This window comes from Triticum dicoccoides, chromosome 2A (assembly GCF_002162155.2).
Source record: "Triticum dicoccoides isolate Atlit2015 ecotype Zavitan chromosome 2A, WEW_v2.0, whole genome shotgun sequence".
NCBI classification, from domain to species: domain Eukaryota; kingdom Viridiplantae; phylum Streptophyta; class Magnoliopsida; order Poales; family Poaceae; genus Triticum; species Triticum dicoccoides.
In genome coordinates, this window is record NC_041382.1 from 767,745,246 (window position 1) to 767,757,944 (window position 12,699).

General features: G+C 46.2%; 1 protein-coding gene across 1 annotated transcript; it reads right to left on the minus strand.

The window, feature by feature from the left end:
• Positions 1-371: 371 nt before the first annotated feature.
• LOC119358392 (disease resistance protein Pik-2-like) lies at positions 372-7,812 on the minus strand. Its single transcript, XM_037624962.1, has 3 exons — positions 6,956-7,812; positions 4,447-4,722; positions 372-2,382 (listed from the first exon to the last, which is right to left on the minus strand). Exons 1-3 carry the CDS (start codon positions 7,810-7,812, stop codon positions 372-374), a joined length of 3,144 nt encoding a protein of 1,047 aa, XP_037480859.1.
• Positions 7,813-12,699: the final 4,887 nt, after the last annotated feature.

Genomic DNA, 12,699 nt, shown 5'->3' on the forward strand with positions numbered 1-12,699 from the left:
AAACAAGTAGCTCTGGTTGTGAATCAAACAAATGAATGTGAAATCGAGACAGGGAACTGAATTTAGTAAACATACATTGGAAATGTAAGGCGAAGTCCAAGAAAATTACAAACGATCTCTGGTGCAAACTCCGGCTTTATTACAAAGCAATAATGATTCTTTTCACAAACACAAGTCTGAAACTGCAGAGGAACCCCAGCTAGCCTCATAAGACAAGAAGCAAACAACACCAAGACAGTAGGAATAACAACTTGGTAACGACAAATTACAGGAAAGCAAGCAGATTCGAGGAAAACCTGCATGAGCAAGCACTCGTGAATCAAATAATGAACCAAACCTCCGGGAAGCAAGCAGAGTGGCAAAGAGAGTGATCACTCGTATTTCACTGCAACCTTGAGCTGCTGATCCGGGCGCTTCTCATTCAGTGTCTTTAGCTGCCCCACTGTATCTTCCAATGAAGAGTTGTTTTTCTTACCAATGAGTTGCACCTCTTTAAGGCTTGTCAAATGCTCGATGCCAGTTACGCTCTTAGAATCTGTGGTTGCGAATCTCACTCTGAGTGACTCAAGTTTTGTCATTGATCTGTCCTCAAATCGGAGAACTTCCACAGCCCCATTCTCAAATTTCAGGTACAGGTCCTTGAGCGCCGGAAAGCTCTGGGTAGCTTTTGCAACCAGCTCTTTATCTTGGTAGCAGTACGCGTCCAAGTCTAAGTACTTCAGCTTGGGCAGATTACATATTGGGCTGAACAGTTGGTCACCACCAAAGTATGTCCAAGCAACGGAAAGCTCGACAAGATCATGCAGAAACTCGACCCACTCGGGCAATTTGTCAATGTGGGAGCCGATCCTTAGATACTGGAGGTACGGCGGGTGCGGCTTGACATTATGCAGAAAGTTCAATACATCCTTGTCCGGACCACGGTCACTAATGTTGAGCCACCGGAGGGAATATAACTTGCTCAGGGACTCAGCAAGCTTTTTCTTAGCTTCCTCATTAGGGGGCTCGCTGACAACGGCCATACGTAAATCTCTCAGCTGTTGTAGTTCACCGAGCTCTTTGGCAGCATCAACATCACATTTAAAAACCACTTCATTCACCGTCCGTAGTGCCTTCATCCTACGCAGGCCCTTGCGTGCAGTCCAACTATCACCGTAAAAGTAACGCCTGCTGCTGATTTGCAGGTGTTCAAGTTTCTCTAGCTTTGACACAGTTTCTGGTAGATCTTCTAGGAACGTGTGACGTAGATCAAGGGTCTCCAAATTCTCTAGGTCACCGACTTCTGGTGGCATCTTCTCGATACTTGTACCTTTCATGCTCAAAAATCTTAGCAGGTACATCCGGCAGACATGTCTCAAATGCTTGTTTTCTAGGCCCATGCAGTCTTCCAGGTCAAGCACCCTGAGTAGGGTGAACTCGCCTAAACGATCAAGTACCTTTCTGTGATCTTCGGAGCCAAATAGGCTCAACGATCGGACATGATCCATCTTCACCCCCTCGATGCCATTTGTCTTACTAAGACATGCCGCAGTTCTATTAGATGGAGAGCCCTCTGTCTCTTCACCACCATGGATGGATAGGCGGCGAATCCTATCATACGCCATCCCTTTGTACGGACCACCTACTAGGCTAACAAAGTTACATTCCAGGGATTTGTTCACCATGACCTCAAGCATCATGTCGTGCACCCGACACATCTCCAACCTCCCATCATAGAAGGTGACTACATCACTGGACCGATCAATCATGCTTCTACTCACCAACTCATTGTAGTGGGCTTCTGCAACCTCCATTAAGGTCAAACCCCGGACCTCAGTAACTAGTCCTTCTGCTATCCATCTCTTCAGGAGACAATCTTTGGCGAAGACATGATCCTCTGGGAAAATGCTGAGGTACATCATGCAACCCTTAAGGTAATGAGGGAGGTGGTTATAGCTGAGAGTAACTATTTGCCTCATCCCCTCAAGGGTAGGATGGCTCTCCATGTGAGAACCAATCGACTTGTGAACTCTTTCCCACATATCTTTGCTCTCCGATGATTGGTAGCTTGCCAAGAGGCCTGCGATGCTAATAATTGCCATTGGAAGTCCACCACATTTTTTCAAAATTTTGTGCATTTCAACTACCAGACCCTTGGGGCAAGAGGCAACCTTGGGACCAAATGCTCTGCTGAGGAACAACTTCTTGGAGTCTTCCAAACTGAGGGGCTTAATCCGATAAACGCGATTTTCATTAACACTGCTAGCACCACTGCATGCTGCAGCCACAGTATCTATCCGAGTGGTCACAATTATCCGGCTGCCTTGGTTGTTGTCTGGCAACCTGTATTTGATTGCATCCCATGTTGCTACTGTCCATACATCGTCCACCACAATGAGGTACCTAGTTTTGCAAAAGGAATTCCTTATTAATTAGAATGCATGAAAAGTGATAACTACCTTCATTATGAATAGGTATTCCTTAGTGACATAAACATGGTAGCTTAAGGCCATCTACAAAGACGTGATATCAGTTGATTCTTTGTTTTTGAGTCATAAACTAATATGTGTAGAAGTTCTGTATGGATTTATATTATTGTAACCAATATGTAGAAGTTGCTCCCTTTTTGAGTTTGTACAACTAGTGCAACCATTTATATTCTACTACATATTAATTTGACTATATTTACATAATACAAAACTACACCATATTACAATAACTCTTCATTCAATGCCAGCACCTTGCTGTCTCTTCTGGAGTATATATTTTAAAGGATTTGAGATGAAGAACACATGATGGATATTTTTCTGGATTGGCCAAAGAGAAAATTTTAATGATCAGAGGATCATCTGAAGTGTAATGATTCTTTTCTATTGAAAAAGTAATTTTTTTTCATGTGATTGCCAAGGAAAGGCAGAAAGCTAAACCTTGTTTTAAAACATAGCAAGGAAAACTATCTAGAAACTGAAAGCTTAAAGTGTGGCTTCCTAATTCAAACATCATCTACAACTCATATCTACATCAAACAAATATTATACTACAACCTGAATATTTTTTGGACAATTTTTGTATTCTAAAGTTAATTAGGAGAAATAATTCTTATTTAACTAATAATTCCATGCATGTATTTTGGTCGTGCCACCAAACACAATTCATTTTTGTTCTACATAGCGGATATATTGACCCAACGAGAACTCGGGAACACATAAATTGTCTGCTACACTTCTGTGGTTTAGAAAGAAGAAAAAACATTATGTATTTACCATGAAATAACATAAAAACAGACGAGTGTTTGGGCCGGCCGGCCACCGCCTAATAGTCGCCATAGGTAATTACCACTTTCATTTACTGCAAATATCGCAACCATCATAACTCTATTATCTTTGCTGATAATTGATTCAGGTGTGATTGAGAGTGATGTCTTCACTGCTAAAGTCTTAGGCTGCCCGTAATGGGAGTATCATAAGTAATACTCCCTCCATTCTCCTATACAAGGCCACAAACTCATATTACAAATACCAAGATAAAATTTAATGACTGCTTTTCAAGTCAACTTTTTTTTCATTAACCGGTATCATTAATACGCCACAAGCATGCAACGAATGAATGGGAAGGAAGTAGCTGAGTGTCATTATGACTACATGCATGTAAGTATTAAAAAGTTGCAAGTACGAGAAAACATTATTAATTTTTGCCTCGCTTATTGTTGGTGGCCTTGTATTGATGCAAAATGTATTTTTGATAGTGGCATTGTATAAGGGAATGGAGGGAGTATCATGCATTCTAACTAGGCAATTTTAATGAGGTGTCATGAAATTAAATGAAGAAAGAAATGATTAAGTATCATATCATAATGTTGTATCATATTAAATGATGTGCTACCATGTGTCTTATGTGGTAATAAATGAAGTCATCTATGATATCAACATATGATACTATGTAATATGGATGTAGTATCATATGCATGCATGATACTACTATATGATACTCCCCGCTACGAAAACCTTATCAGTATTCTCTTACTACCACAACTTGTCGAATACAAAATCAGGGTAAAATCCTTCCAAACAAAAACTAGGTCGATCATGTTTTTCTTTTTGTTGAGGGGTACTAGGCCGATCATGTATCATGTATCATGTATCAGGTATCTATCCGGGTTTTTGCTAGGTGGGCCAAGCATCTGTAGCAGACACCTTATATCATGCCGAACTGCAAAATAACCGTTAGTTTATAGTTTTACACCAAATTAGTGGCCCAAATAGATACGGTCTCGGCCCGCAGCCTTTCAAAATTTTTTGGGGCGCGGCAAATTCTCCCCCTCAACCTTTAGAAACACGAGGCAGGAAGCCCACCCTAGGGTGACCCCTATCGCTAGCGAGATTTGGCGGGAGGGACATTTCCGCACAGCTGTTCCTATTCTCCCTTCCCTCCGCCATCACTGATCTTCCTCCGCCTGCTCCGAACCACCTTCCCCAGCTCTGTAGCACCGCCATGGACGCCTTCCAGCCGTCACCCATCACCGTGGAAGTCATGGACGCACCAACCCTGAAGAAGATCTCATCGCCGGCCATGTTGCGCTCGCCGCCGTTCAAGCCTCCACCGCCCATCCCCGCAAGCGCTAGGGCAACTTCGTCGTCTAGAGCGGCGCTACCACAACTGCCGCCGGGAAGGCACGCGCGCTCGCCGCTGCTACGAATCCGGTCCAAGCCGCCCCAACCCCGCCGGTGAAGATGCGCAAGGAGTCTGGGGTGAAACGCAAGAAGGCAGCCAAAAAAGGTACTACGAGCATCGTGCCACCACCTCCTTCGATCGCCATCGCAAGAGCTTCCGCCAGGACGCCCGCCGACGATGCTGGTGCCGTCGCCCCCGAGGTGTTCGACGGAATTGGCGCAAGGTAAGGAACTTCAATTTTCTTCTAGTCGTTTTCACTTCCCGCCATTCACCATCTGTCAAGATAGTACAACGATACCAGAAGTAAAAGTTTACATCTAGGTCTGTAGACAAGCTAGCAATGACTACAAGCACTAGAGCGAGCCGAAGGGCCGCCGCCATCATCGTTCATCCCTCATCAGAGCCGGGCAAACCTTATTGTAGTAGACAATCGAGAAGTCGTCGTGCTAAGGCCCCATAGGACCAGTGCACGAGAACAACAAATGTCGCCAATGAAGAAAAGAGTAGATGAGAAGAATCTAACGTGTTGACACACATATGCAGGCAAATAAAGATCGGATCCACCAAAGACAAAGGCCGATCGAATCCCACTAGATCCACCAGAGATGCACCTCCACACGCGCTTCAACGATGCTAGAAGCATCATCGAAACGGGGGTTGGCGAGGAGAACCTTATTCCATCTTCAAGAAGCGGCCTCCACATCGTTTCCTGAGCTTCGCACAAACCCTAACAAAACTAGAAGAGAAACTTAAAAACGGAGCCCTCTCGACGGCGAGGGGCGGCATCCACCACGCCTCCATGGTCCTAGGACCATATAGGAGAAGATGCAGACCGGCGATGTCGTGCCTACATGGTCCTAGGGCCGTAGGAGAAGAGGCGGACTGGCGACGGCGCTGGCAAGAGGCAGAGGAAACTCTAGAGGAGAGCCCATAGGTAACATGTACGAAGGGGTGATGGTAAGTAGTAGAATTGAAACTAATGAAACAGAACAACTTTTTTTTTGGACGAGCTCTATAAACCGGAAATGAGGGAGTATGTGTGTAGCGTCGCCGATCGAGCGAAAAGAGCCACGTCTCACCTAGAGGGCTTTCCAACGGGGCAGATTTGGCAACTGGATCTGGGACAAGTATTTCTGGCCATCTGATTGAGCAGAGGGTAGGATTGCGAAAAATGGGAGAAACTCATTGTATATAAGTGGAACATAAAACTACAAAAAAGAAATAAACAAAGGATGTCTCATAGCTAGAACCCAACGGTTTTGCATCTCACATCCTCCTACTGTCGGCCCTACCTCCGATGGCCTTTGGGCCATGGAGGTGCAGAGGATCTCGGCCCCCCGTCAGCGGGAGGGATCTTATTCTAATTTTTGTTAGGTTCAACGTCTTGGTTAGGGCCGTGTGGTGGTGGCGATATCCTTCGGTAGGAATAATGTCTCCACATCCTATCCCCGCCTCGATGGTGTGAATAGCATCGTCGGAGGATGTGTTAAAGTATGTCTCCATCAGATGTCGCGGCATTCGATCGGTGCTTGTCTTCAGCGGATCTATTTGGATCCAGTTTTTTTGTCTTCTTTCGTGTAGTTATAGGTTTGATCTTTCCGTTCTACAAGTCTCTTCATCGGCAATGGTTGTTGCTGTGGTGCGTTGGTACTTTGGGGCCTTAGCTCAACGACTTCCTAATGGTCTATTACAAGTTTACAACAAGGTTTGTCCAGCTCCAGTGAGGGAGGGGCGATGAGGGCGGCACGCCTTCGGCTCACTCCAGCGCTTGTAGTCGTAACTAGATGGTCCATGGACTTGGTTGTAATATTTTTTACCTCTAGTGTTCTATGTACTATCATGATTGATGCATAGATTAGAATTTTTTCTCGCAAAAAAAAAGATTGTGAACTAACAAATTCTCATACTCCTGATAATTAAAAATACCAATACCCTTGTAGGGTAATTAGTGTGGGCAATCCAATTGCAATTATATCTAGATCCCACCAAATGAGTTTGGCTTGGGATTGCTAAATCTCAGTTGAGTGAGACTTAATCAAGCCTCTGTTGATGTTATATTCATGGGATCTTACTGAAGATCCGTGCAAAAAAAAATAGATACTTTTTTGTATTTTATGTTGCTTGACTAAAACTTTGTTAAATCTTAGTTGACTGAGATCTAACCACACCTTTGTTTTTCTTCCTTGATTAACGTGGAACTTCCTGAGTGTCTTAAATAGACAGACTGATAGATTCAAACAAAAAAGAAAAAGAAAATCACAAACAGATAGATCGATATATATAGGCAGTTTGTGAGTGTATTTACCTCATGTCCTTGAGAAGCTCCTTGAGCATGTTAGTGAGGTCGTCTTCATCCTTGTTGTCGATGTCATCTAGGGGTTCCTCTTCCTTGATGCCTTGCGCGTTATCTACTTTTGGCTTGACGATTTGACGAAGCATGCGCCTCAGCAGTCCCTCCATATCCTTTGTGCCGCGGAACGCCTGGGACACGGAGACTTGTGCTTGGCGTTGGAAGTCCGCCTCCAGCTGCTGGCACACCTCCATGGCCAGCGTAGTCTTCCCGAGCCCTCCGAACCCCACGATGGAGAACACCTTGGGCTTCATGTCACGCTCACTGTTAATCACAGCCTTAACCATCGTGGCCAGTTCCTTAGCCTGCTCCGTGATGCCCACGAGATGGTCACGGTCGTTTGCTGCCAGGCTGCGCGCATGGCGGAGCACCGGCGCAGAGGTAGAAGGAGAAGTAGAGCGGCTCAGCGCCTTACGGCTGACGCCGTAACGCGCATGACGCTCACTGATCACGACGGCACGGGCGCGGAGCTCCTGGATCTCACGAGCCAGCCGACGGCGAGGGAAGAGCGTCGTGAGGATGCGCTTGGACCAGACGAGGAAGCCGTCTCTCGGCCGGCACCGGATGCGGAGGATGTAAAGGTGAACACAGTCCTCCGCGTCGTAGGCGAGCTCGCGAACCTGCTTCATCCACGCCCGGATGAAGTGGTCCACGGCGCCCTCGTCGGCATCGGACAGCATGCGGAGGATGGCGTTCATGGTGTCCAGCTCGTCCCTGAGCTCAGCCACCTGGCCGGCTACATCGCGGAGCTGCCGGTACTCCTCCCCCACCAGCTGCCCGACGATGGACACAATCTGGGTCGTCCCCTCCATTCTCCCCCGCTCTCCCTTGGCTCTCTTGACTCTCTCCAAGGGTGAGTGGCTGGATCGGAGATGCACAGTTTTGTGGTGTGGTTCGCTATTTCAGATGCTCATTTATCAGGTGCGGGGAACATGGTTTGTGTTATTAAGGACAAAGAACATATAGTAGGTAATTAAGGTGGTGAGCAAAGCACTCTCAACCAATGATATACAAGCTCGCACCACCAACAGCCATGCCTAGCTGGACACTGCACATGATCAACCGCTAAACGTAAAATATAGCCTCGCCCTCGCGTCCAAAGACGACTCAGAGAAAAATCCTTCTTTTTTTTCTCTTAGATCCATGCCATGGCAGGCACCATGAGCATTCCTCGAGCAATAATGAGAAAAGCTGAAGATATTTACTACTCCCTCACAAATATTAAGATCTTATATTCCGAGACGAAGGGAGTATATCTAGAGTACGCATGTTAGCTGGCCATCGAAGCGAACTGCCTCGTAAGTTGCCGACTTGCCTGTTGATAAGGTAATCTGTCATGGAAAACCTTTCCTGGCAGAAGTATAGGCAACATCCATTTTCTGTCAGTAAACCTTTCGTCAACAGATAGTGTGATAACACTGATATCGGTGTGGTGGTGTAGTCTGTAGTGGCTGTAGACAGACCTGGGCAGCTGGGCAGTGGGCACTAGTAGAAAATAGGGCTTTGGTCCAGGTCGGGTCAGCCCATTAGTCTCGGTTCAGTTCAGAACCGGGATCAATGGGGGCATTGGTCCCGGTTCGTGAGCCCAGGGGGCCGGCCGGGCCACGTGGGCCATTGGTCCCGGTTCATCTGGATCTTCTGGTCCCGGTTGGTGGGACGAACCGGAACCAATGGGCCTCGCTCCTGGCCCACCACCATTGGTCCCGGTTGGTGGCTTGAACCGGGACCAAAGGCTCCCCTTTACTCCCGGTTCATGCCACCAACCGGGACCAATGAAGTGCCTATATATACCCTCTCCCGTAAGAGCAGAGCACACTGCTCTGTTTTTTTCTGGCCGAGGGGGAGAGGACTTGGTGGTGCTCTAGCTCACCTCCTATGCGCACAAGGTATTCGATGGAATGCCCGAGTCACACTAATTAAGCTTTCTCCTCTCCAAGCTCGACCTCCAAGCTCCATTTTTCTCGAGATTTGTCTAGATTTAGCGGTCCATCACGCCCCGTCCCCGTCTTCACCGTCGTCGATCACCCGCGCCGATCTCATCACCGACACCACCGTGGTGAGCCTCTTGTTCTTATCTTCTTTCTGAAAGGAAAAATATTCTTACTTGCATGTTTAGATAGATACTTGTATCATTTTCTTACATTTATTATTGCATCTTATATAGTGCGATGGTTTTGGAATCCGCCCCCGTCGGCCCTCGTCCTGTCTATGATTCGGATGTGGTATGTATATTATCTTTATAACTATTGGTTCATTTATTGTTTATGAAAATTATGCCGACCAACGTGACATAGATTTTATTTATCTAGGATGTATGTGAATCGGAAATGCCAACCGACCCTATTGTCGAGAGGTTAAATTTAGTTGAAAAAGAAAACAATTTGTTGAAGGAAAAAATAAAAAAATTGAGGAGGAGAAGATGATATTGGAGTTGCATGTTGCGGATGTCGTCGATGATCACAAGATCAAGATGGATGCAATGCGCTTGAAGATTAGAAAGATTAGAAAATATGCCATTCATACCGAGGCTTGGTATCATTATGACGTTGGATCAATTGTTACCTTGGTTGCGATTATGATCGCATTTGTTTTCGCATTGAAATGTTTTACATAGTTTCAATGTATGGTTTAATTAATTTGATGCCCTGGAGAGCTATATGTTGTTAGATGAGAACTATGTATGCACTTTGGTTTTAATGTGTGATGAACTTCTATTAATTTGGACACTTAATTATATATAATGCACGCAGATGAACCGGCAATGGATGTACGGTGACAGACACACCCGCGAGTACATTAAGGGCGTGCATGAGTTTCTCGATGCGGCTGAGGCAAACAAGCAGAATGGTTTTATGTGTTGTCCATGCACTAAATGTGGGAATACGAGGTCTTACTCTAACCGGAAAATCCTTCACTCCCACCTGCTTTACAAGGGTTTCATGCCACACTATAATGTTTGGACGAGGCATAGAGAAATAGGGGTTATGATGGAAGACGGCAAAGAAGAAGACTACGATGACAACTATGTGCCCCCTGAATACAGTGATGCTGCAATGGGGGGAGCTGGTGAAGATCAAGAGGAACCAGACGATGTGCCCAATGATGCTGCAACGGGTGAAGCTGCTGAAGATCAAGAGGAACCAGACGATGTGCCCGATGATGATGATCTCCGCCGGGTCATTGTCGATGCAAGGACGCAATGTGAAAGTCAAAAGGAGAAGCTGAAGTTCGATCGCATGTTAGAGGATCACAAAAAAGGGTTATACCCCAATTGCGAAGATGGCAACACAAAGCTCGGTACCGTACTAGAATTGCTGCAGTGGAAGGCAGAGAATGCTGTGGCCGACAAAGGATTTGAGAAGCTACTGAAATTATTGAAGAAGAAGCTTCCAAAGGATAACGAATTGCCCGACAGTACATACGCAGCAAAGAAGGTCGTATGCCCTCTAGGATTGGAGGTGGAGAAGATACATGCATGCCCTAATGACTGCATCCTCTACCGCGATGCATACAAGGATCTGAACGCATGCCCGGTATGCGATGCATTGCGGTATAAGATCAGACGAGATGACCCTGGTGATGTTGACGGCGAGCCCCCAGGAAGAGGGTTCCTGCGAAGGTGATGTGGTATGCTCCTATAATACCACGGTTGAAACGTCTATTCAAAAACGAAGAGCATGCCAAGTTGATGCGATGGCACAGTGAGAACCGAAAGAAAGATGGGAAGTTGAGAGCACCCGCTGACGGGTCGCACTGGAGAAAAATCGAGAGAAAGTACTGGGATGAGTTTGCAAAGGACCCAAGGAATGTATGGTTTGCTTTAAGCGCGGATGGCATTAATCCTTTCGGGGAGCAGAGCAGCAATCACAGCACCTGGCCCGTGACTCTATGTATGTATAACCTTCCTCCTTGGATGTGCATGAAGCGGAAGTTCATTATGATGCCAGTTCTCATCCAAGGCCCTAAGCAACCCGACAACGAAATTGATGTGTACCTAAGGCCATTAGTTGAAGAACTTTTACAGCTGTGGAATGAAAACGGTGTACGTACGTGGGATGAGCACAGACAGGAGGAATTTAACCTTAAGGCGTTGCTGTTCGTGACCATCAACGATTGGCCCGCTCTCAGTAACCTTTCAGGACAGACAAACAAAGGATACCACACATGCACGCACTGTTTAGATGACACTGAAAGTATATACCTGGACAAATGCAGGAAGAACGTGTACCTGGGCCATCGTCGATTTCTTCCGACCAACCATCAATGTCGAAAGAAAGGCAAGCATTTCAAAGGCGAGGCAGATCACCGGAAGAAGCCCGCCATGCGCACCGGTGATCACGTGCTTGCTATGGTCAATGATTTACACTACGTAATCTTTGGAAAAGTCCCGGTGGACTAGCTGTTCCGAATGACGCTGAGGGACACGCACCCATGTGGAAGAAGAAATCTATATTTTGGGACCTACCCTACTAGAAAGACCTAGAGGTCCGCTCCTCAATCGACGTGATGCACGTGACGAAGAACCTTTGCGTGAACCTGCTAGGCTTCTTGGGCCTGTATGGGAAGACAAAAGATACACCCGAGGCACGAGAGGACCTGCAACGTTTGCACGAAAAAGACGGCATGCCTCCGAAGCAGTATAAAGGTCCTACCAGCTACGCTCTTATGAAAGAAGAGAAAGAAATCTTCTTTGAATGCCTGCTCAGTATGAAGGTCACGACTGGGTTCTCATCGAATATAAAGGGAATAATAAATATGCCATAGAAAAAGTTTCAGAACCTAAAGTCTCATGACTGTCACGTGATTATGATGCAACTGCTTCCGGTTGCATTGAGGGGGCTTCTACCGGAAAACGTCCGATTAGCCATTGTGAAGCTATGTGCATTCCTCAATGCAATCTCTCAGAAGGTGATCGATCCAGAAATCGTACCAAGGCTAAGGAGTGATGTGGTGCAATGTCTTGTCAGTTTCGAGCTGGTGTTCCCACCATCCTTCTTCAATATCATGACGCACGTCCTAGTTCATCTAGTCGACGAGATTGTCATCCTGGGGCCCGTATTTCTACACAATATGTTCCCCTTTGAGAGGTTCATGGGAGTCCTAAAGAAATATGTCCGTAACCGCGCTAGGCCAGAAGGAAGCATCTCCATGGGCCATCAAACAGAGGATGTTATCGGGTTTTGTGTTGACTTCATTCCTGGCCTTAAGAAGATAGGTCTTCCTAAATCGCGGTATGAGGGGAGACTGACTGGAAAAGGCACTCTTGGAAGAGACTCAATAATATGCAGGGACGGATATTCTTGGTCTCAAGCACACTACACAGTTCTACAGAACTCTACCTTGGTGACCCCGTATGTCGATGAACACAAGAACTGTCTGCGCTCCAACACCCGGAGCAGTGCGACGACTAGATTACATGTGAACACATCAGGACTTTCAGCAGTTGGTTGGAAACACGTCTCAGAGGTGACAACACTGTTTGTGATGAGTTGTACTTGTTGTCCAGGGGACCATCTTTGACTGTATTGACTGACAAAAGAATACGAGATAAATGGGAATACATTTTAGACGATCGCCCAAGATCAAAAGAGCACCAACCAAAACAGCGGTGTCCTCTTTGATGCAGCAACCGAGAGCGGAAAGGACACATATTATGGTTACATAGTGGACATATGGGAACTTGACTACGGACCTGATTT